The sequence below is a fragment of the Podarcis liolepis genome (assembly GCF_965112155.1).
Source record: "Podarcis liolepis genome assembly, chromosome: 1".
In the NCBI taxonomy this organism is placed as follows: Eukaryota; Metazoa; Chordata; class Lepidosauria; order Squamata; family Lacertidae; genus Podarcis; species Podarcis liolepis.
The window spans coordinates 117,305,253-117,328,222 of NC_139554.1; the positions used below are offsets into that span (position 1 = coordinate 117,305,253).

The 22,970-nt window shown below is 45.5% G+C and overlaps 1 protein-coding gene across 3 annotated transcripts in view; it reads left to right on the forward strand.

The window, feature by feature from the left end:
- Positions 1-5,343: 5,343 nt before the first annotated feature.
- Positions 5,344-22,970, forward strand: part of SLC25A12 (solute carrier family 25 member 12) — a 64,110-nt gene continuing 46,483 nt past the window's right edge. The window contains exons 1-5 of one of the 3 annotated variants that reach the window (XM_083468575.1): positions 5,344-6,546; positions 6,624-6,994; positions 9,486-9,539; positions 15,834-15,976; positions 19,733-19,848. In XM_083468575.1, the coding sequence (XP_083324701.1) occupies positions 6,983-6,994; positions 9,486-9,539; positions 15,834-15,976; positions 19,733-19,848 (325 nt within the window). In that variant the 5' untranslated portion in view covers positions 5,344-6,546; positions 6,624-6,982. Of the gene's footprint in view, positions 6,547-6,623; positions 6,995-9,112; positions 9,235-9,485; positions 9,540-15,833; positions 15,977-19,732; positions 19,849-22,970 lie in introns of those variants that run through there. The other 2 variants (XM_083468576.1, XM_083468577.1) reach the window with 2 other exon arrangements.

Below are 22,970 nucleotides of genomic sequence, written 5' to 3' on the forward strand. Positions count from 1 at the left end.
TCAAATGGTGAATGTGCACTGCATCATGTGATATGGGGCTGGGCTTAACTGTGCTCCCACAACATTTTATTCAAGTTGGCACCCCACTAGAAAAGGCTGTGCCTACATCAGGGGTACCTCCAGATGGTGTTTGATTAGCTTAGCCTCAGTCAGCATGGCTAGTGCAGAGGAGCGATGGGAGCTGTAGTACACATCATCTGGAGTGCACCGTGTTGACTACCCCTCCCTGACCTACAGCGTGAGGCCACTCACTTGGCCCTCACATTACCCATGTTGTTTTGCATCGCCTAGTCCTCTGCCATCCTATCTACACACGCAACCCCGCCATCATTAACTTGACTGCCTGGGGTCTGCTTTTCATACCCTCCTCTATGCCTGACTTCCTGGTTCATCACAGCAACAGGTGACTGCTACTTTAGTTATGCCTAGCCAGCCTGTGTTCCTACATTGCAAAAGGAACCATGCGTGTTCAACCACAAATAGCAGCAGTGGGCCTTATTTTTTATTCATTTACTCAGTCTATATTATAGCCCACCCATCCTGCCAAAGGAGCTCCGGGTGGCATTTGGGTGAGATCTTTCTACACAGAGCATTCGTGTACCTTTGTTTCCCTTGCGTGGAGACACTGCTACCGTTTGCTGAGGAAGAGAGGAAGGAAGGTTTAGTTAGCCAATCCAGAGTTAGGCAATGCACTTTGTGTTGTTTAATGCAGCAGGGCGGAGACATGGAGGAAGAGGGTGGGTTATTGGTTTGTTTTTGTTCTTATGTTTTTTATGGTTTTTTTTATCTTGTGTTTTAATGTTGTCGTCAGGTGCTGTTGTGGTTGCTCGAGAGTAACCAGGCAAGACTCCGACCTGCCTTTTGCAGGCTTTATTCTTGGTGCAAACTATTTACAGTGAAGAGCGTCGTAAGTTCACGTCCGGCTCAATCGCTAGCAGAATCCGGGAGTGGTCCGTTTTTGTACCTCCCCCAGCATAAAAGTTTTGTCACCCCCAGCCTTTTCCGCCCCTCCCTGCGCCGAAGACTACTGCGCAGAATGGGCGCTGGCAAAGGCGCGCTTCTTGCCTCTCAGGCTTGTTCAGGCTCAGTGTTAAGGCTCTCCCTAGCATCCTCTGGTCCTTGCACCTCTTCTCCACTGGCGGTGGGGCTTTCCTCCTCGCGGGAAGAGGAACTACTTCACAAGATTTTCGGAGGCTCCCTATAGCAGTGTTTCCCAACCTTTTTTGGGCAAAGGCACACTTGTTTGATGAAAAAAATCTCGCGGCACACCACCATTACAGCCCCATGATGTCAGCGTGCAGCGTCACGCCGGGAGGGACGCACGAAAGTGAAAGTTTTCAATTTTTTCCCCTCCCCCTTGCCGGGGAACCTCCAAGCTTTGGGGGTGGGGGGGGAGGAGGCAGCAAAGTGAGGGACTGAGGGACGGCGGCAGCTGAGGCGGCGGCGGCTGTTGTGGTGGTGGCGGCGATAGCGGGCGGAGGAGGGGGCGGCGGCGGGGCCGAGGTGGCCGGCGGCGGCGGGTGGAGCAGGAGGGCGGCCGAGGCCAGTGAGGGAGTAGGGTTGCCCGGGGCTTGAGGAGCCGTCGCCGGGAGTTGCTGCTGCTGTTGTTGCTGCTGCTGCCCGGACATGCCGGCCTCCTCCTCGTCCGCTGTCTCGCGCTCCTCCCTTTTGCACGCGCTGCCCCGCCGCCGCCCCATTGGCTGGGTCCTGTCAGCTGATCCTGTGTTATTTCCTGTGTGTGTGTGTGAGGGGAGAATGGAGAGAGAAACCTCGGCACCACCACCGCGGAGCCGCCCCCGGCTCGACGCGGATCCTCGCCGCCGCCGCCTCTCACCGCCCGACTCGCCCGCCTCCCTCCCACGGCACACCAGCCAACGTCTCAAGGCACACTAGTGTGCCGCGGAACACCGGTTGGGAAACACTGCCCTATAGCACAACTGCCCTTCCATCTCTTGCCTCTGAGCTGATGGCAGTTCCCTGACAGTTGTGAACCACCCTGAGATGTACGGTTGAAAGGCAGTATACTACTACTAGTAGTAGTAATAATAATAATAATGCACAGTCATCTTACTTGAAAGAGAAGATTCTCCCTTCTTTTGTGTTCCTGTCTGGGGTGCATTCCCCACATAGAGACCAACTCCTAGGGGCCAATGTCCCTTCAGCCACCCCAATAAAATATTTGAGGGGGCTGGGTGCCCCCAAAGTTGATGGGCATTGCCATTCAAACGGCATGCATGTGCCACGTCTTGTGATCGATTATGCGGGGTGGGACTTACCTGCCCCACCCAATATTTTATTCAAGTTGGCACCCCTGATTCCCCAGCTGGAAGAATTAAAGATCAGGTTGTTGTTGGGCCCTCTGTGAGTGTAGCCTTGAGGCAGATTATAAATGAGAGAAGTACAAGCAATCAGCTCTTCCAATATTTTTTCAGAGGCCACACACTTTGTGCAATGTGCCTTTAACCTTAGTGCCCCCTTGCACTGTTCTAAGTGTGCACAATGTAAGACAGTGGTACCTTGGTTCCCAAATGGCTTGGTTCCCAAACGCTGAAAACCCGGAAATAAGTGTTCCGGTTTTTGAACGTTTTTCGGAAGCTGAACGTCTGATGCGACTGTTGGTTATTGTTTCCGGGGCACTTGCACCAATCAGAAGCTGTGCCTTGTTTTTCGAGCATTTCGAAAGTCAAATAGACTTCCAGAATGGATTAAGTTTGGCACTTTTGTTTTTGCTATTTATTTTGTGTGTTTTTTGAGGCTTTTTCGGTTAATTTGTTTTTGTGACTGTGTGGAACCCAGTTCAGCTACTGATGGATTGGTTGTGTGACTGTGGAAATGGATGAAAGCCCACCATCCAAACAATGACTATTATCAGTGCAGGTAAGAAAAAAAATCATTTTAATTTTTATCATCTACAATACTGTCTTATTTATTTTATAGTACAGTACATTGATTATTGCTTTCATTTTATGGATCAATGGTCTCGTTAGATAGTAAAATTCATGTTAAATTGCTGATTTAGGGTTTTTAAAAGTCTGCAATGGATTAATCCGTTTTGCATTACTTTCTATGGGAAAGCACGCCTTGGTTTTGGAACGGACTTCTGGAATGGATTAAGTTTGAGAACCAAGGTACCACTGTAGATATTTAGCCACACATCCAACCACTGACCTGCTTCTGTGGGTGTGCTGCAACTTGAAATAAAAAAAATTAAGCTTATATAAAAAGGTAAAGGGAACCCTGACCATTAGGTCCAGTCGTGACCGACTCTGGGGTTGTGGCGCTCATCTCGCTTTATTGGCCGAGGGAACCAGCGTACAGCTTCCGGGTCGTGTGGCCAGCATGACTAAGCCGCTTCTGGCAAACCAGAGCAGCACACGGAAACGTTTACTTTCCTGCTGGAGCGGTACCTATTTATCTACTTGCACTTTGACGTGCTTTTGAACTGCTACATTGGCAGGAGCAGGGACTGAGCAACGGGAGCTCACTCTGTTGCGGGGATTCAAACCACTGACCTTCTGATCAGCAAGTCCTAGGCTCTGTGGTTTAACCCACAGCTCTACCCGTGTCCCTAAGGTCTTCTGTATATGTGTTCATATACATATAAATGTTCATAAAGGTGCGTACATGGATATGTGGACCACATGTCTGGAGCAGCACAGGAAAACTGCCCTGAAACCATTTTGACTCCCAAACTGACCAAATGTTTTCTCTGCGAGGGAGGGGGTGAGGGAACCTTTCCATTGCCTCAGGAATTGGGAAATCACCATCTCAAAGGAATGGCCAGACTACCATGAAAGGCAATCAGATTATCAGATAACCTGACAGACAGGAAAAACAACAACATTCAAATTTCTGTTGTAGACCACCTTTTCTGTGATGTAGGTATGATGTATGGAGGGGTGGTCTTGAGCTCCAGGGAAGGCAATTTAAAATGTCTATATAAGGGCAGGCACACCTTTGTTCTGGGTCCTCCTCCTTTCCTGCGTGTGAGGGGAGCACCCTGTTGCAACAGTTCAATAAAGATCAGGCTTACTAGCTGCTTTGCTTCTCAATATTCTCTGGTTGGCCTCTGTTATTTTCTCCTACCGATGGAGAACCTACAAATGACTCTATAATGGCTCTTGTGTCCCCCATAAGGGAATGAAGGCAGATTTTGTTTATTACAGACTGGATGGAGTTAGCTGGAATCCTACAGAATATTACAGCTGTGTGGGTAAGGCAAGAGGGTATGCCAGCATTTCCTCCCAGCACCATCACTCTACTGAAATAATTCCTTCTATATCTATAGACTGATATTGTATTTCTCTCAAATTTCTTAATTTATCGGTTCAGCCTTGAGTGAAGTCATCCTTACATACAGCCAGCAAATAAAAATAACATTGAAAGCACGCCTTTGATTAAAGCCAAAGGAATCTCTTCCCCACCCCCACCCCGTTAGGTCACCAGAGACTGAAGACCTGGAAGTCGCAAAGGATGGCTGCTCGTTTTTTACAGTTCAGAAGTTTCCATTCATCACCTACTTACCCTACCCAGTGATCTAGCAAAATTAATGAGCTGTGATAACAAAGGAGCTTTTCTACTGCAGAGAACTTGAGCTTTTGCCAGACACACACAAAAGACTTCAGTAACCGGAGCATTTGTGATTGAAGAAACCAAGGTGTTTGTAGGAAATATTAGACTATGATTCACAAACCGCTTAAGCAATTTGCGTGGCTGGGATCCCAAACATGTGAACAAAGGAGCTGCCTTATGACTCATACTATTGGTCCATTATCTAGCCCAGGCATAGGCAAACTCTGGCCTTCCAGATGTTTGGGACTACAGTTCCCATCCCAATTTCCCTTTGGGGGCTTTTGCTTCACTGTCCCAGAATTGCACTCCTCAGACCATTTCATAGTCAAGAAAAGCCTAAGGGACAGAGGATTAAAAGAGGACATGTCCTTCACCTGATACAATTTTTTGACCAATGTTCCAGATCTGGAATAGCTAGGATCAATAACAGCTGCAAAAACAAACAGGAACAAGGGATGATAGGTGCACAATAGACACATTTTCCCATGTGTTTCAGCTATATCCTGTGTCTATACCTGGTTGGAGAATGGGGAATTATTACTTATTTCTGAGTTAAATTATTATTATTTATTGATTTTATATACCACCCTATACCCAGAGGTCTCAATGAACAAGCAATAGCCCATTGGCTCAAAGGCCATGTTTGTGTGTGTGTGTATATATGCATATGTATCCAGCTTTGGGCTCATTTCACAAAAGGCAAGATATAAGTACAAATAAATAATAAATCCTTCCTCCCTCCTTCCTTGGATGTTGGATGGCCGTCTGTCATGGATGCTTTAGCTGAGATTCTTGCATTACAGGGAGTTGGACTTGATGACACTTGGGATCCATTTCAACTCTACAATTCTATTATAAAGAGATTTCACGAGGTAGGACTTATTTTCCAAGGGGAAATGTAGTGGCAGCTTGGAAGGGTGAGCAAAAATGCACCACCCCACTTTTCTTGGGGAGGGGCGTGCGGAGACACCACCAGCCACCCTGATTTCGGTCCAAACTAAAAACATCCAGCCACACCTGTAGCCAAACTGATGGCACAGCCTGAACATGTTTGTCCCTGGCTCCTCCGTGGGCTTTTGGACTTGTGCTTGTTGGCATTATTGAGAGTTAAAACACACATACGCAGGAGAAGTCTCAAGTCTTTATCCAGCTCCTCACCCTGGTCTCCCAGCAGCCACCCTAAGATGGGAACATGATACGATAACATTTGGGATGATAAACATGCTAACATTTGGAATGAGTTTATACAAAACGTAGTAGGCTATTAACATTTACATAAGCACTAGGACAATAACACTACACCAATTTATACAAGAACATATGGAAATATCGTATATTGCTTTTGGGGGGTATGTTTTCATTTTCATATGTATCTTTGTTGTTGTTGTTGTTTATTTATTGAGTTTATATACCACGCTGTACCCTGATGTCTCAGGGTGGAAAGATCACAACATATATAATCAGAATAAAAACAACAACCCAATAACATCTCTCTCCCCCCCGAAAAAAGCCACATTTTAAAAGGGTATATAGGATTTTGTTTTTCTCTCACTTTTCCTTCTCCCCCATCACTTTATTTCTTTTTAACTGAAACCACCTTAATAAAATACAAATATTAAAAACAGGATGGGAACAAGGAATAAAATATGAATAAAATATTTTGGGGGGAGTATTTGTTTTTGGGGGGGCAGCCCAGGTATAAGCCCCATCCCACATAGTCAATCATCTGATGAGCTGCACTGCGCACTATTTGAATGGCAATGCCCATCAACTTAGGGGGGGCTGGTCCAATATGATATGATATCTATCTATCTATCTATCTATCTATCTATCTATCTATCTATCTATCTATCTATCTATCATCTTTTTGGGGCTGGGGGTGGCAGAAGACTCCTCGGCCCCTAGGAATGGGCTCCTATGGATGGGAAGTCCCGAGAGAAGGACATCGATCTCTCGCCCCGCTTGCTGTTCCCAGTCTCCTGCCTCCAAGAGGGACCGGCAGCGCGGAGATTCCTCCCCACGGCAGCCACTACTGCTAAGGCTTCCCTTAGCGGGCCGGTGGGGAAGAGAGAGAAAAGCAAAGGAAAAAATAACAATTTCCGGGCTGGTCTCTTTCTCTCTCCCACCGCGCCGCTGCCCAGCTCCCTCCGCCTTTGCTCTTCTATGGCGCGGCTGCGCTCGTCAGAATGCGGCGCTTAGCCTTCCGCGCCGGCGCGCCTTCCAGAACCGCGGCGGCGGCGGCGGCCCTGGCAACGGGGTCACGGCGGGACAAGCTCCCGAGCTCGGCCGGGGATCCTCATTAACATAGGCCCCGGCTGAGGCCGCCGTGCGCCGGGCGGGGTGTCTCTCCCGGAGACTCCTCCTCCTGCCCTCCTCCTTTTCCACCACCAGCCACTTCCCCGAGCTCAGCATGGCGGTCAAGGTGACTCTCCTCCTCTCGGCTTCCTGCAAATAAGCGCGGCGGTGGCAGCAGCAGCCGGTTTGCGCGGGCGGCTGCGCGGGGAAGAGGGGTCGGGTCGCGCGCGGGTGGATGGATGTGGGGGGCCCGACCCCCTTCCGCCTCGAGGCCACAGTGGCGGCAAGGGCGGGGAAGGGGGTTCCCCCCAAATGTTGGCAAGGGCGGGGTGAGGGCGGCTGAAAGACGCCCCTAGCGACAAGGGAGGGAGCCCCAGGAGGGCATAGAATAGATAGATATATCATGAATCTATCTATCTATCTATCTATCTATCTATCTATCTATCTATCTATCTAATCTATCCATCTATCTAATTGCCAAGGCTGTCTCAAAAATCCCGATTAACGGCAGGTTTCCCATTGCCCCATCTGGGCTCAATCTCGCCACTGGTGGATTCATCTCCCCCCCCCCCTCATTTCACATGTTGAAATGGGCTTCTGAGTAACTGGGCGCAGTGGGATGTTTGTTACCTCAGACCTCAGTGGGTGGGGTGGGGGTGCTTGGTAGCCATGAGGTGAAAGATGGGGGGGGGGTCATAGCAGTGGCGTAGCGTGGGTTGTCAGCACCCGGGGCAAGGCAAGTAATTTGTGCCCCCTAACCCGTGGATTTGCGCCCCCTAACCCTAACCCCCAGATGTTGCGCCCGGTGCGGCCGGCCCCCCCTGCACCCGCCACGCTACGCCACTGGGTCATAGTCCCCCTTGTTTGCCTGGTCCACGGTCCTACGAAGCGTCTCCACCTGCAAAAGCCCCGTTCTCCCCATCTCGACTAAGCCATGTAGGATTTTAGGCCAGATCCCTTCATTGCAAGGGGTTGGACTAGGGGATCCTCAGAGTCCCCCTTTCCCAACTCTGCAGTTCTGTGATTCTGTGACCATTAGTAAAGCTGATCAAAGCAGAGCAAGTTAGGGATGCTTTTGTGCCCCCATCCCCTTAAATCCCCCCCAAATCCACTTGCTCGTTCCGAATGAATCTGGGCTTGTTTTCTCTCTTTGGGAGCTCAGCATGCAGTTCACACCAGGGAGTGCTAAATTAGGCTGTCATCCAAATCGGGCCTAAGGCTTCAATGGGCCTTACCTCAAAGTAAGTGGGTTTAGGATCGCAGCCTATGCTGTTCCCATAATATTCTTCAGCGATCTGTGTATACACTTCTATTTGGTCTGCATCCAGGGCACTCCCCCCCCCAACACTGGTTTGGGAAGTAATGTACACACAACAGTAGCCGCAATCCATATCTGTCCGGTTGTTTCTTATGAAATATTGCATTTTGATGCATTTTCTCTCCCCGCCCCCCCCCCAGCTGCCAAACCAGTTTTGCTCTGAATTGAGAAAAAGAATAACCAGGCTGCATTTTAAGCTGGGAATATGTACACAGCCGTGGGCTATTAGTGTATGGATAAAGGAGGCCTTTAATCATCCCTGCAACGTTGGGGTGGTGCTTATTTTGGAATGATTAACTGCAGAGTGTGCAGATGAACTCTGAGGTATGTGTTAAAAAGTAAAAATAAGGCTTTGCCCTCGCTAAGCAACTTAGGCCTGAGGATAGCGGAGGCCTTGTAAGGCCTGTGATATCCTTGAAGACAGGGAAGGAAGGAAGCCTTTTCCCTCCACCGATGTAAAATAGAGCTTGTAATGTCACACTTCCTGGGACACGAGGCTGCATAGGCAAGTAAATGCTTTGCATTCCATCTTCCTGTAGGTGTGGGAGGTAAGGTGGAGCCCTCTCCTTGTCTAGCACTTACCCAGTTTCTTAGAAAGGCCTGTCTCTTTGAGGTACAGTATAGCCATACAGCAGTTAAGCAGTGTTAAAAGGAGGAGAGTGACATGAGGAAAGGGACTGTTAATTGGGATAAATAAGGTCATTGGTGTGCCTCCTCCACCCAAGGTTTGCTGGAGGTCAGTCTGGGGATCAGAGGTCCTTTGTAGGTTTTAAGAGTGTTGTAATTCATCTCCAGGAACACACCACATGCAAAGTAATACATGATATTCTATTGCACATGCTAAATTGCAACGGCTACCGGATCTTGTTCCGGGGGTGGGGGAGGTTAGTTTATTTGCAGAGGGCTACTTGCACTTTCTGGCATGCACAATATGCCTTCACTCTTGTTGTGATTTCTTTGTAGGAGAGCAAAACTGTTTTCTGATTGGAACACTCCTGTTTTATCTTCTTAGCTTCATTATCTGTTGTTTTAGTTTTCTTCTTGAGTTAGTAGGCTCTGTTTCTCTTTCCTTGGCAGTTCCTCCCGAGTTTGACAGCTGTCATGAGGCTTGCAATTGTTTTACTGTTCAGCAACATAAACATGTGTCTGAATGTCTGGCACTCGCTCTATCATTTAGATAAGAGACTTGATATTTATTACTCTTTATCTGCATAGATTGCAGTTTAGGTTTCCCTCTTTGGTAGATGAGTAACCCGACAAGCGGAGCATTAACCTTCCCCCTTCCTTCTTGGTTTTGTAGGTTCAAACAACCCGGAGAGCAGATCCTAATGAGCTTCGCAACATATTTTTGAAGGTAAGTGACTGTTTTTTGATGTTGTTAGAGTTCTATATTTTTAGCTTTAGTCATTTCCCATGCTTTCTTGGTGTGCTGGAAAATGGTGCATGAATTTCTGCAAAGGGCTCTCTCATTCTTTGCTATGCTCAGCGTGATCCTGGAAGTGGCACATCAGTGGCACTGAGATTAGGACCGCTTGGGAGCAGCTAGTGAGGCCATCAGCCTGATTTTCCTGTTCCCATGCTAGGCAGATGGAGTGACCACAGAGTGTTTCTGTAGATCTGGTGTGGGAGGGAAATCAGTGGTCCTCAGCTTAATTTCTTGGCCAAATTTCAGAAACCCTCCTCAGGTGATCAGTTCAGTCCTCTGGGAAGAGTGTTCTGTCTCCCCCAGCAGGCTGTTTAGGAGAGGGGAAGGGAGAAAGAATGGGACCCCCCCCCCACACTTTTGGCTCTGGTTCTGGCCCTGCCCAGCACCAGCCCACAGAGATTACCCCCCAGAGGGAATGCGGCCTTGAACAGAAAAAAGCAACATTCCCCCACCCTCAGATCTAAGAGGCTTCAGAGGAAGATAGGCATTTTCCCTACCTGAGATTTGCACATCTTAAATTGCTCTGGGGTCTATATTTTTATTAACTCCGGAGGGTTGCACAGCTGCATAGGAAAGCATTTTTAAGACAGTGTGTCCTTTTACATGCAGTATTTCCCATTTTATCTCTGCACCCCATAGCATATTCTTAATGGCACTGCCTAATACGTAGATCTGTATTTCTTCGCTCTTCTGTATTGGTGTAAAGTAAATAACATGTAGTGACTTAAATGGAGAAATGTCTTCTGGAACTCAGGTTGTTCCTGCTTTCAGAACTGTGGTTTGGGGAAGAAAAGGAGGCACCTTTTGATGATTTTTCTCGTTGAGAACCCTGTACTCCAAAATCTGCTCCAGAGTGTGGGGGGAGGGACCAGAAGGTGGTAGACAGTAGTGGTGGGCTGCGGTGGGAAGGGCGACCAGCCAAAATTGCCTCCCTTCCTTCTGTCTGCTGAAGTGAAAACTCTTCTACTTCCATTTGCAGATGAGCAAATCTGCATCTGAGGCAGTAGGTGTCAAAATGAGAATATAAGGCTGTGTATGCACCATAAATTCAACGCATTTAAAGAATCCTGGGAACTGTAGTTTGCTAAGGGTGCTGGGAATTGTAGCTCTTAGAGGAGTAAACACTAATTCCTGGGACTTTTTTTGTGAGAAGTCATGTGCTTTCAATGTATGACAGTGCATTGCCAAAGTTTCAAATGATATTAATTTAGTTCCTTATTTCTGAAAGATCAGAACATTAGCAATGTGTTTTCATACAGCTAAAGTTATGCACTTCTAAACTTACGGTATTTATTGCAGTGTGCACATGCTTACTTCTTCTGTTGAAATCAAGGGGAGTTAGGATTTGGGTTTTTGTTTTTTTCATTTTGGCTAGGCTGTGCTTTTAATTGTGCCTATGTGTTTATCGACTTATTCATGACTCGGTGTGATGTCCAGGTTTGAATTTCTCAGTAGCGCAGCTGGGAGCGACCTTGTTTGTAATTCCTTGCAACTCGATCCATTGCGTCAAAATACAAAGCGCCTTGTGCTGAAACCACAGCAGGTTTCACGGGTCAGTTCTCTCTCGCTCTTTTGATTATGCAATGCTGTGATCCCTAAAGGGTGTGCATTCCGGCCTAAATTTGGCTACCCTTGGAAATGGAGGCAAGTGAAGGTGAAGATCATTAAGTGAAACACAGTTCATATGACCATTTCCAGAGGGGTAGCCGTCTTGGTCTGCCACAGCAACATCAGCAAAGAACTTTGTGGCCCATTAAAGTGTAACAAGTTTCACTAGGGCAGAAACAGTCCACTTCATCAGAAGCATGAAGTATAATGCTCAGATGCAGATATATATACATCTGAAACGGGGCGGGGAGTTTAAAGCAGTCAGGAGCAGACTTTGATGAATTTTGTTGCTGCTGTTGGCTTTATTTATATGCTATTGTGTTTGATATTATAGTGATGGCAGTGTTTGTTTATTTTTGTTTTTAATGCTGTTGTTATTATTATTATTATTATTATGAGTCGCTTTGAGCCCAACATTTGTTGCTGGAAAAGCAGAATACAAATATCAAATCAAGCAAGAGCTCACGTGCTCACTTTTTTTTTGCCTCAAATGTAATATTGATGTCAATTTCTCTGTATATCCATGATGTGTCTTATAAAGTGCAATTTATTATGCCTAATACCTGTCGAGTTGGATCAAAAGTTGAAGTGAAGTGGGATGCATGCCATGGTGATTGGGATTCCTGAAGTGAGGTCAGAAACATTTGAAAGGAAATTGGTCCTTTTCATGTGATGATTAAATATTATGTTTTGTTCAGCCTTTGGAATAGGTATGTTAAAGTAAATGGCAGGATTGAGGAATTGTTGTGAAAAGCTGCATATAGGCACAATACAAAGTTGATTTGAATAAGGATAAAACAAATGGAAAATATCATTTTTAAACAAACAAACAAACAAACAAACAAACCCTGTCTTTATTCCCCCCCCCTCTCTCTCACTCTCTCTCTGCCTCACACACACCTATTGCTCTGTGCCTTATAGCTGTCTCCTTCTTGTGACAAAGGCAACACCTAGATCCCTTAGTCTAATAATACACATTTGAGAGCTTCCTTAAGCAGTCAGTTTAGAAAGTTCAGGCTTCCCTCGCACCATAACATTTCAAAGCAACCTTTCCCAAGCTGGTGCCTTCCCATCAGCCCCAGCATGCATGTTGACTGGAGCTGATAGGAATTGTATTCCAAAACATCTAGAGAGCACCAGTTTTGGGAAGGCTGCTTTAAAGCGATATCAAAACTTCCTCCTCCTTAGAGTGGTGACTCTGGGTGTCCTCTCCCTTCTTGGGGTTGTGGCAAGTGCCCGGCGTCCTCAACCTGTGGTTACCCTATGCCAGGCATAGGCAAACTCTGCCCTCTAGATGTTTTGGGACTACAACTCCCATGATCCCTAGCTAACAGGACCAGTGGTCAGGGGTGATGGGATTTGTAATCCCAAAACATCTGGAGGGCCAAGTTTGCCTATGCCTGCCCTATGCCCTAAAGAGTCAGACAGTTTGCCAGTCTGTTGCTGCCTGTGAGGTTTGCCAGTCTGTGTACCTCTGTATCCAGCATACACACATTGCTGAATCTTTTCCTCCCCTCAAGTCTGTCATTTTTTAAATTTTACTTTTATTTCTATGTCGTTTTTCATTCGAATGAATCCCAAAGCAGCTCACAAACAATAAATAATAACAACATGATAGAACTTCCCCCCAATAAGCCATGCTTTTCTTGGCGCCTCAACCATTTGTGCCGTTAAGTGTCTTAATATTACAGCTGCATGGGAACCCTGACTTCGGTTACATCTATAAATAAGCAGATGAGTAAATGCCCACCATGCATTGCTAAAGTGCAACTTGCAATTCACTTCAGTAGAAGCTGCACAACGGGGGAGGTTGTTACTTCGGAGACTACCCTGGTTTGGTGACTGTAAAAGTCTTAAAATACTAAATAGTTTCAGGGAAAGAAAGAGGGAGAGGAATCAAATGTTAAAAATGTAAACTCCCCTTTCCTGATATTTTTTTTTGTAGGATTTCTGGAAGCTGATTTTTAACATTTGAAATAGTTGCAGAGTTATTGTTGGGTTTTTTACAGTTAATTTTCCTATTTTGATTTGGCCCCCAAACCCTTTTAGTTAGAAGTCAGTCCTATTGCATTAAAGGAAATTTCAAAAACCAGTTTGAGTCTCGTTCACATAAGAATCTTCTTATTTTTGTTGTTGTGGCGTAGGACAACCCAAGATATAAAATGCTATTTAATTGTCAGATTGTATGATAAAACATATTTCATATATGAAAACTATATTTCAGGCTGTAAGCCTTCATTAGATAAATAATTTTCTACTATAAGTTTCTGATTGGCCCATCGTTAGCAAGGATTTGAGTGACACTGTGAATCTTGTTTCTTAGCAAGATTTACAAGGCCTCCTCTTTCCCCTTTGTGAATGCGCTCTGAAAACATCTCTTCAGAAGGATTGTTACGATCAATTTTACTAACTTATATTTGTACAGTTTTATGGAGATTTAATTTTTTTTGTTTGCTATATTTAAACTTTCTCTTGTTTTTTGACTTGTGAGCTGCTTTGGAGTAATTATGCACACAAATTAATTTTGAAAGCAGAATAGAAACGAGTATGTAAAAAAGCACCAAATAAACAATTAATACCTCTTATACCTTATAAAACAATTGATTTTTTTAGTCAGTGTGCTAATAAGATGATTAAAAGCTGGCTGACGCAAATCTGTACCAAATATGCTGCACACGAATGGCTTAATTATTTTCTCAGGCTCCAGCAATTTGTATGGTTTCCAACGCCATTCTAAATCTTATGACCTTTTCTCAGAGTGTTTTCATTAGTTAGCAGTGCAGAATTTTACCTGCGGAAAATAGAGAATTGTTTTACTTTTCAGCTCAATTTCCAGGTACAACTCAACGACACTTGAATTCAACAACACTTATTTCACGTCTTACCAGTGGCTAGAGTAGTCTGTCCCTCTTTGGTGGGAGATAGTTCAGCTTATGTACACCAGGAAAGTGTTACTGAAAAGCCCTGGCACAAATAAACAAAATAGTCAGCTGAAATCCTTTTTTTAAGAACGCAAAGAGAGCCCTCCTGGATCAGACCAAGGGCCCGAGCCTTCTGTTCTCGGAATGGCCAACCTAATGTCTCAAACAGAGCGTAAATGCAACAGCACACTTGCCACTTGTCATTACCAGCAACTAGTACAGAGTCAGGGACGCGGGTGGCGCTGTGGTTTAAACCACAGAGCCTAGGACTTGCCGATCAGAAGGTCGGCGGTTTGAATCCCCGCGACAGGGTGAGCTCCCGTTGCTTGGTCCCTGCTCCTGCCAACTTAGCAATTCGAAAGCACGTCAAAGTGCAAGTAGATAAATAGGTACCGCTCTGGCGGGAAGGTAAAGGGCGTTTCTGTGTGCTGCTCTGGTTTGCCAGAAGCGGCTTAGTCATGCTGGCCACATGACTTGGAAGTTGTACGCCAGCTCCCTCGGCCAGTAAAGCGAGATGAGCGCTGCAACCCCAGAGTCGGCCATGACTGGACCTAATGGTCAGGGGTCCCTTTACCTTTACTGGTACAGAGCCATATCTTGACCAGCTGCCCATAGTACACTGCTGAGGTCTCATACACTTGTTTGGCAAAGCAATTCCACAGAGTGGACTCCACAGCAGAGAATAGCCCTAATCCTAGTAGACACCAGCCTCTCGTAACAAAGTCTGACCTGGAGCAGGGCCTTGGATGATGGTTGGAGCATACAGGGAGGAATGTATGGAAGAAGGTTCCCAGGTTCCAAGCTGTTAAGGACTTTAAAGTTTAACACCACTGCTACTGAAAGGGAAGTTACGTGAAACTCAGCTTGTGAGTGGAAGTACAGTCATACCTTGGGTTAAATATGCTTCAGGTTGAGTTTTCAGGTTACGCTCTGCAGTGACCTAGAAGTAACGGAACACGTTAATTCCGGGTTTCACCGCTCGCGCATGCGCACACGCTTAAAATGACGTCACGAGCGGAAGCGGTGAATCGCGACCCGCAGACGTGGGTTGCGTTCGCTTTAGGATGCAAACGGGGCTCCAGAATGGATCCTGTTCACATCCAGAGGTACCACTGTACTTTGCACATGCACAAAAGCTTCTCTAGATGCCATCATTTTTTATTAGTTATTGTAGTCTGTAATAATAATAATTTATACATACATACATACATACATACATACCTCACCCATCTGGCTGGGTTTCCCCAGCCACTCTGGATGACTCCCAACAGAATATTAAAAAAACAATAAAACATCAAACATTAAAAACCTCCCTAAACGGGGCTGCCTTCAGATGTCTTCTGAAAGTCTGGTAGTTGTTTATTTCCTTGACATCTGATGGGAGGGTGTTCCACAGGGTGGGCACCACTACCGAGAAGACCCTCTGCCTGGCTCCCTGTAACCTCACTTCTCACAGGGAGGGAACCGCCAGAAGGCCTTCGGCGCTGGACCTCAGTGTCCAGGCTGAACGATGGAGGTGGAGATGCTCCTTCAGGTATACAGGGCTGAGGCCGTTTAGGGCTTTTAAAGGTCAGCACCAACACTTTGAATTGTGCTTGGAAACATACTGGGAGATGTATTGGGCTATTGCCTACTCTGAAACAAATACTAACAATTTAGACAATCGCTATGTCCTTTTTTGTCTTTGCTGTAGTATGCCACTGTCGAACAAGATGGAGAGCATTACATGACGCCAGGCGACTTCGTGCAGAGATACCTGGGACTGTATACAGACCCCCATTTCAATCCTCAAACGGTGCAGCTGTTAGCAGGAGTGGCAGATCAGACAAAGGATGGGTAAGGAACCAACCAGTACATTCCTAACAATTGATTGGAAATTATGTTGTTTAGGCTACAATCCGAAGGTGAAAACTGCACGCAGGCATAGCTTTCTCTTGGAAGTTTCGGCCACAGGGCCGAAGAGGCTACCATCTTTTTGGTTTGACAAGCCAATTGACTCTCCTGCTGCCAGAACTACAGTAGCAAAAATGACCAAGACAGTAGCATGCATAGCCTGGATAGTTCCGCTGGTTATCAGCGTGGTGCTGATAACACCAAGGTTGCAGGTTTGATCCCTGTATGGGACAGCTGCGTATTCCTGTATTGCAGGGGGTTGGACTAGATGACCCTCAGGGTCCCTTCCAACTCTACAATTCTATGATCTCTGGCGTGGTTTTGATCTGTGGACATGAAGCACCATGTTTGGATTGTTTCCATACGTTCCAAATGATTGATTTTAACATGTCCGGTTTTTCCCCAAGCCTGCTATGAGGAGACCAGGAAGAAAAATATAGGCAAGGGAAGAACACTTTGTGGCAGTCTTTTAGATATTGGGCAGGATTCACCTAACCAGTCTCATCAGCGGAAGCCCTTCGCAATGGGGCTTCCCCCTTCTTCCTCCCCCAAAATTGACTCTGGGGAGGTCAGGATAACCCCGAGAACAGCCCAGGTTCTGCCAAACTGCATTGCTTGCACAGATGGAACGACAGAAAGAGCATAGAGTGGTATAGAATAGAGCATCGAGTTGCCATAGAATGTGGGGATTGACCCCGAAGCCTGACTTACAAACAAGGAAATGATGCATTCAGTTCACTCGCTCATTTACAACTACTCTGGAGAAGTTCTGTTTCCCTTTTTATATCAGGTTCCTAGTCAGAGACTTTGATTCCGGGGTCCTCCGAATCCAGGCTTAGGAAAGGGAGGAAATGTCACGTGACCTTTGTAGCAGGAGGTCTCTCTAACTCCCACACATCAAACCAAGGAAGGCTCCTCCAAAACGTGATCTATTAGGGAGAGAGACACTAATCGCTATATGCAGCAAGAAACGATTTGCCTAATCAAGAGAAGGTCATGCCGTACAGCGCTTTTAAAACATTACTTATGGACAATATTCTTTGTTGCTTAAATTGCTTTCACAGAATGTCCACTCTTCTCAAACATAGCCTTTTAACCCACTTGGTTTCAGAGCAGCCTTGCCCTGCCTCCCCTTCTCTGGTCTCTTTCTGTGGCTCTCCAAATTTATTTTAGCAGGGAAGTGCCAGTGTTGTTGGACAATAGCCAACAAGTAAACATACATGGGAGCAGAGGCCGCTGGGGCCATCAGAGAGCAGTGATAGAGAGACAATTAAAGGTTGCTGTTAAAACAAAAAAAGCAATATTCTCCCCACCCCCTATTTTTTTCTTTTTCTTTTTGCTAAATGTCCGATTTTCATTTATGTGGAATTAAAAGCCCCTTATATTCTTTAGGGTTATTTCGTGTGCACATATGACCCCTGATGTTATTCTGAATGCTGTTATTTCCCTTACTGCTCTGGTTTAGTATCTTCCATTTTTATTATTGTTTGTGGCAAGCCCTGTGCAGCTCTGCCAAAGTGCGCAAATGCTGAATGTCCTTTGTCTTACAATGGATGCAAACCGTGGCCTTTCTCCTCATCTGCTTTTGCCCCTGAAGCCATGGCTTTCCAAAGTGTGAAGTGAGGCACCAAAAGAGGCATCAACTCAAGCTTGGGCAATGTGGTACCCTCCAGATGTTGTTGAACTACAGTTCCTATCACCCTTGTCCCTCGGACTCTGCTGTCTGGGACTGATGGGAGTTGTATGCAGCAACATCTGTGGAGGCACTACATGTTGGGATACTGCCGGGAAGACCGGGGCGTCAGGCAGGCCCCCAGATGGCTCTGGACAATCACTGCCAGCCAGTCTTCCTTGGAACAGCATCAAACAGCGACACGAGTCTCAGATACGTTTAGAGATCCATGCACGCTCTGTTAGCAGAGTGTGTAAATCACCTCACAGCAAAAGAGGTAGACAGAGGCAGATGTGCAAGCATATCTACAGCATTTATTCAGCATAGTTCAGGAACAGAGGAAAAAATATGTCTGCATCCCTTCGTGTCCGGCAAAACAGCAGTAACACAAAAGCTACATACAACGGAAGTTCCCAGCAGACAGTGCTGGGAGTAAACAGGCATGTGATACACAACAGTCATGCCTGACCCTTTTAAGGTGGAACGGAACTATATCCTAACACTACGTTGGCTACCCCCCGCTGTCATGATTGCTGCAAGAGGTGCAAGACCCTTGCTGTCCCGCCTTTGATTTTGACCATTGTTTGCTTTGCAGTGGAAGCCATGTGAGATGGGGCAACAAGGATCTTAATGTATCCTCGATGTGAGGATAATGTCGGAATCAACTCAGTGTGTGATTTAAAATGCTGTAGTTTAGAATTTATACCCAGGCTTCCATTGCCTATTGTTGTGTGTCTTTTGATTAGTGGTTGTCATTGACCTGTTCATAACATAGACAGCTGTTCATGTTACTTTCCAAAATGCAACATTTCTTATAAAGAAGAACTGACAGCATCAATCCTGTGCTAATTCAGTATGAACAGATGCACAGCTTTCCTTCATCCTTGACTAAATTAGTGAAAATCTATGTTCCTTTCTTATACTTAATTTCTTCCTGTTGGATTTAATCATAGGAGCATTTTAAGTGTAATTCAAAATGATTCAGAAAAGTTTCTGTTAGTTTTGTTAATGGCAGACCATTGAGTCGTCTTAACCATTCAATCAATTAATCAATCAATCAATCAATCAATCAACCAACTTGCATAGAGAAAGTGCATCATATACATGGATCAGAAAACAACACAGAGAACGAAACATAGTAGGAGATACTTTAGGATAAAACTGTCCAGACAAAAATGGCTCTTATGGCAGTGGTCGGCAACGTTTTTTGAGGCCAGTTTTGCGGAGGTGGGTGATGTATAGGTGATGTAAATATGGAGTGTCCTGGCCAAAATGAGGGTGTTATTCCCAACCCCAGTGGGGAACAGGTTTTATTGGCTGCACTGCTAAGGGTTTGGAATTAAGTCTGTAGGATTCTGTGCTTGATTGTCTGGAATGATTCCAATTACGGTGGGAGCATAAGCAGCAACTCAAGTGGATAGGTCACAGGTTCTGATTTTGCTCTCAATGCAAGTTAACCATTTGGAGTGGTGGAATTCCGCCAGCATGTGGAGAGTTAAAGAAGATGGATCGGTCATGAAATGTAGGCAGAGCCAGAATTTTATAGTCGTGAGCCATGCTTTGGTTTCCAGCAGCCCTTGTCCAGTTTCCAGGCACATGGCTGCATATGGCACACAATTTGGCAGCCCCAGGATTTTGCCCAGAAATTTGGATTGGCTGTGTTCCAATGACTGGTTAACTGCACCTTAACCATTCTAAACAAAATAAAAAAAATCCTTCCAGTAGCACCTTAGAGACCAACGAAGTTTGTTATTGGTAAGAGCTTTCGTGTGCATGCACACATCTTCAGATACGAACTTAACCATTCTAGACCCAGATGGTAGATCTGATACTGCTTATGGGCCCAGAACAGTCTCCAAGGAGCAATGGGGTGGCAGAGCTGATCTTAATTGTGGGTTAATTTTTTACGTTCAGTGTTGTAAAGCGCAACAGTGTTGGAATTTTCACTAGATCTTATTTTGCTGGTCTCTTTTTCCTCTCTCCACTTAACCCCCAATCTGAAATTTGTGGTTTCTTCTGATGTGTAGGTTGATCTCCTATCAAGAGTTTTTGGCGTTTGAATCCGTCCTATGCACACCAGATTCAATGTTCATCGTTGCTTTTCAGTTGTTCGACAAGAGTGGCAATGGCGAAGTGACCTTTGGTAAGAGCGCTAAAGATATTTCCTAAAGCAGTGCGGGAAGGTAGGGACGGTAGTTCTGGTGTGTGTCCCAGAAATCTACCCCCAAATAAATACGTACTTTGAGATTCTAGTAACTAACTATTAGCTTCTTTTTTCTTCATTTTCTTCAAAGATCCGGCTGCTGCACACACATAGAAACCTTATGCAACCACACAATGTGATTACTGTGGCTCATTGCATAATCGGTGGCTGAACATTCCTAAAATAGTTGCTGCAAAATTTGTTTCGTTCCAGCCACTCCTAGCTAGATTTCTTTGTGAGATAGACTTGATGCTGGCTGAGTGTTCACCTCAACATATTCTCAACCCATGGGCTGTCGCCTATAATCAGCGGCCCCTGGCAGAATTAACAACATGCCACCAAGACCAGGCGCCCATTTCCAAGCATACTCAAACTGAACTGAGTGATGGCCATTTTCAGGCCCATTTCCAAGATATAAATACAGACCTTTCCAACATAAAAAATTACTTGACAATAACAAATGGGTTATTGCTGACCCTTGTGGAAAATTTTACTCCCCAACCAAAAGAGACAACAGCAACTGATGCACCCCAAGTGCGTAAACCAGATGAACTTGTGCATAACCCTGATGAACTAGTGAAGATGAGACAAGCAGTAACAACCAAAAAATTGCAAAAAAAATAGATCAAAAGCCCGGGGAAAGAAAACTAAGAACATTAAAACAACAAGGAAAATAAAGATAAGCCGACATAAACAATGGCAGAAACTATTTAATCTACTCCCATTGGACTCAAATAAATCTGCAGCACGAGATAAAAAAGAGAAAAGCAGGAAGGGGAAAAAGAAGCCATCGCCAAAGCTAATGGCTAAGGTGGCATCTCTGAACCAGAGTTTAGAACTAAATGGGAGGACGGAAGCAACGTCCCAGAGCTCTGGTACCAGTTCACTCAGTGAGCCAGATTCTGGGGGAGAAGTGGTCCCTAACAATGATGGCAGCAATCCGCTTAGCAAATCGGGAAATGGGGACGATGCAATGCCCAATCGCGATGACAGCACTATACAAGATGGGCACACCATTACTCAAGCAAGATGTTGGAACCTGATTTTAAATCCCCAAAAATTGGTATTTACAAACTTCCCAAAATTAAAGGGCTTCCTTACAGGGAAAGAGCGAAGAATGAGCTCCTTGAACATGCTGAATGATATATTGCCAGGAGCAGTAAAGCCATATGACATTATTTCTGTAGATTACTTGCATCATGATGGTTGTTCAATGAGAGCAATGATCACATTCAGAGACCAGAACCTGGCCAAGTTTATCTACAGATCAAGATATATATTCTTAAAGGCCCAGATAAAAATTCTCAGACTTTTTGAAAACAAGGCACCACTGAATCCCCTCCTGGAAGCCAAGCACGCAAACCCTAGTAAGAAGAAACAACCTCCCAAAACCCGGCCTGGTCTCCAGAATCGAGAGCTTCAAAAACTAAAAAGGAAAGATGCCCACCTGCAAGACCTGCAACTTCAAGAGAATGAAGATGAGGATCTTTTCTCCGTGGAAGAAAATAGCCTAATTAGGACATTTTGCCATTTTCCATCTCCAATACAAACTGAAATATTAGAAAGATTGGATGCGCTGAGAGCTAAGCTGGCTGGGAGAGAGATAAATAAGGAAATCAATGTGGACGCCCACAAAAAGGTCCAGACTTCCTATAATTTGAACTTTACACAAGAACAAAACCCAGCGGCCTGTCAGCCATGCTACCTTCAGACGATGGCTGAGATCAGCCTACCCCCAATTAAGGAAGCCCAGCACACTGAAGAGAACACTACACCACCTCCAATAAGGAGAACCATCCCGAAGGTGAACTCACCAGGCTCTTGGGACAAGCTGAGGTACCTAGACGAGGCAGAACTAGGCCACAATCAGGTACCGGAAAAATACCTACGGAAAGAGATAACACACTTCAAAGGCCCAGTGACTACTAATGTCAGTATTCACCAGCTAACAGCCGAAACTATAGAACACTTGGCTAGTTTGCCATGTACGGAGAGTAATGGGCCGGCTCATAAAAAAGTAATCCCTAAAAGCACCTTGGGAAATAACTGACAAAGATCAGACCAGAGACAAACACCAGCCGGCTCCCTATCTCCGCGGAAATCCGACATCATTAGATATGAACAGACTCAATCCTCACTCACAAATCAAGCAAAAGGAGCTCTTTCCTTGAAAGACGCACCCAACCCATCCCAGAGCCTTAAAATTGTCTCCTGGAATGTTAACGGCTGGGCGACAAAGCAAATGGATCCTGAAGCAATGAATTTCATCTCTTCTTTCGACATTGTGTGCCTCCAAGAGACCTGGTCCCAACAAAGTATCGCTCTCCCAAATTATTGCTCCTTTAGCTCCTGTGCTCGAAAACTAACCAACAGGGGTCGCCCCCAAGTTGGCCTCGCCTGTCTTATTTCAACCAGCCTATCTCTCACTACTTGCGAGGAAATTAAATCTTCCCCTTACTTTCTCACTATAAAGATCCATCTCCCAAAGACCAAAAGCCCATGGTTGATAACTACAGTATATCTGCCCCCAGCAATTAACGATTTCGACCGCAATGAAAGGTGGTCTGAACTTTCGTCTTGGCTTCATGATCTTCAAACAACTAACCCAGGACTTCCTCAAATCCTCTTAGGTGACTTTAATGCAAGAATAGGTCCCAATGACGATGATATAGTATCCCCCGCAGCACTCCTGGACAACCCCCTGCAGCCCCCTTGGGGAAACAGATGCTCTCTTGATCCTATAACAAACGCGTCGGGGAGACTGATGGCCCAATTGGCCATGGAAAACGATCTCTGCATCGCGAATGGTAACATTACTCCCCTGTCCTCACAGCAATTAACGTGTATCACTTCCCGGGGAAGTAGTGTTGTCGACTACATTTTATTGACGCCGGAGCTATTTTCAATTTCTACAAAAATGGAAGTGGCTGAATATTTTGGTGGTGACCACCTTCCATTGACTCTATTGTTAAACCTAATAGAGCCATTTTCAGTCCCCTCAAACTATAGAACCATGGTACAAAGCCACCCTGTATACAAAACAAAGAAATGGTCAAGCCTCA